At 42.7% G+C, this 1480-nt stretch overlaps 1 protein-coding gene across 5 annotated transcripts in view; it reads left to right on the top strand.

Moving 5' to 3' along the window:
* epb41l4b (erythrocyte membrane protein band 4.1 like 4B) overlaps positions 1 to 1480 on the top strand; it is a gene marked incomplete in the record, with an annotated part of 40235 nt that overhangs the window by 19479 nt on the left and 19276 nt on the right. For all 5 annotated transcript variants that reach the window (XM_014015641.1, XM_014015640.1, XM_014015639.1 and 2 more), the window contains 1 exon segment: positions 851 to 960. In XM_014015641.1, coding sequence (XP_013871095.1) covers positions 851 to 960 — 110 coding nt within the window.

Here is a 1480-nt window from a genome sequence, read left to right as displayed (position 1 = left end):
GTTGTAATGTGACAAAATATGGAAAAGTTCAAGGGGTATGAATACTTTTGCAAACCACTGTATATAGTGCCAAGTTACAACATGTTGTCTCAGGGCACTGTACATGAAAAAAAGAACAACCTAAAGAAGAAGCCAGCAGACCGCGCTGAATCACTTCAGCAGTCTCCAATCCTGAGCAAACGGTGGAGAGGAAAAACTCCCTATTAACAGGAAGTAACCTCCAGCAGAACCAGGCTCAGGACAGGCGGCCATCTGCCTCGACCGGCTGGGTTGGGGGACAGGAAAGAGACACAGGTAAACACAGAAGAACTGGTCCAGGTGCACCTGGAAGAGAAACAAAAAGAAAAAACTTGTTATTGATGGAAATAATTACAATAAGCATGTAGAAGAGAGACCTTCCTTTCTGTGAAAGGAGGATCTACTAAATATTGAGATAAGGATTTTTTTGTTTTCTTTTGTTTTTTTGGTGCCCAAATTTATGCACTTGCCTAATTTTGTTTAACCAATTATTGCACACTTTCCGTAAATCATATAAACTTCATTTCACTTCTCAAATATCACTGTGTTTGTCCCCTATATGATAAATTTAACTGATTTTTTTCAGTCCAAACAATCAATGATTTATAAAGGTAAATCAGGAAAATTAACAAGGCTGGACAAACTTTCGCACCCCACTGTAATTAAGTTTGCCAAGTGGCTCAGGAGACATTTTGCCAACAGATAGGCAAGCTAACACATTTGCATGATTTTATGGTGGCAGGCCATAATTAACCCACCCAACAACCCACCACATTCAGAATACAAACAAGTGTGTTTCCGTTCTTTAAACTCCTCTGTATGTTTGTCCCAGTGGAAAGACGGAGTATCAGGCGACTCACGGAGGCCGGCTGAGGAGAGCCAGCACGTTTGAGAGGAGGCCGAGCAAGCGGTACCCCTCCCGCACGCACCTGCTGGGCAAAGGTGAGCCTTATCAGCAGCAAATACACACACAACACGGCTGACTAACAGCACCTGCTTTGTCCTTCACACACCCTCATTGCGTTACAACAAAGGTCACACACTGTTTTCTGCTGTACGGAAACTCTGAGGAGGGAAAAAAGGAAGAAAGGCTTCATCCTGTCAAACCATTGGCTCTTTTATGTTTTCTTTTAAAAAACGTCTCAGATCAAGTGGTAATGTGACAAGTTCAATAGCCTTAAAAACAGCTCTGGTTCCTTTTTTTTTTTTTTTAAAGAAAGTGCCCGAAACTCCAGGCTATTAGGTGTTAGCGTCACCTTCCTGCTTTGTCTGGAGCTCCTGCTGCACTCTTCACTCCTCCATAATTCTTACCTCCTGTAAGCTGCAGTGGTCTGACGGGTTCAAAAGAAATAGCCTTGCTTTAATTTAGCCCACGTACTGTATATATACAGTATATATACACTCACCGGCCACTTTATTAGGTACACCACGCTAGTAACGGGTTGGACCCCCTTTTGCCTTC

This window comes from Austrofundulus limnaeus, unplaced genomic scaffold (genome assembly GCF_001266775.1).
Source record: "Austrofundulus limnaeus strain Quisiro unplaced genomic scaffold, Austrofundulus_limnaeus-1.0 Scaffold132, whole genome shotgun sequence".
NCBI lineage: Eukaryota > Metazoa > Chordata > Actinopteri > Cyprinodontiformes > Rivulidae > Austrofundulus > Austrofundulus limnaeus.
The sequence above is the reverse complement of the archived record's forward strand: the minus strand, read 5'-3'. Positions and strand labels throughout refer to the sequence as shown.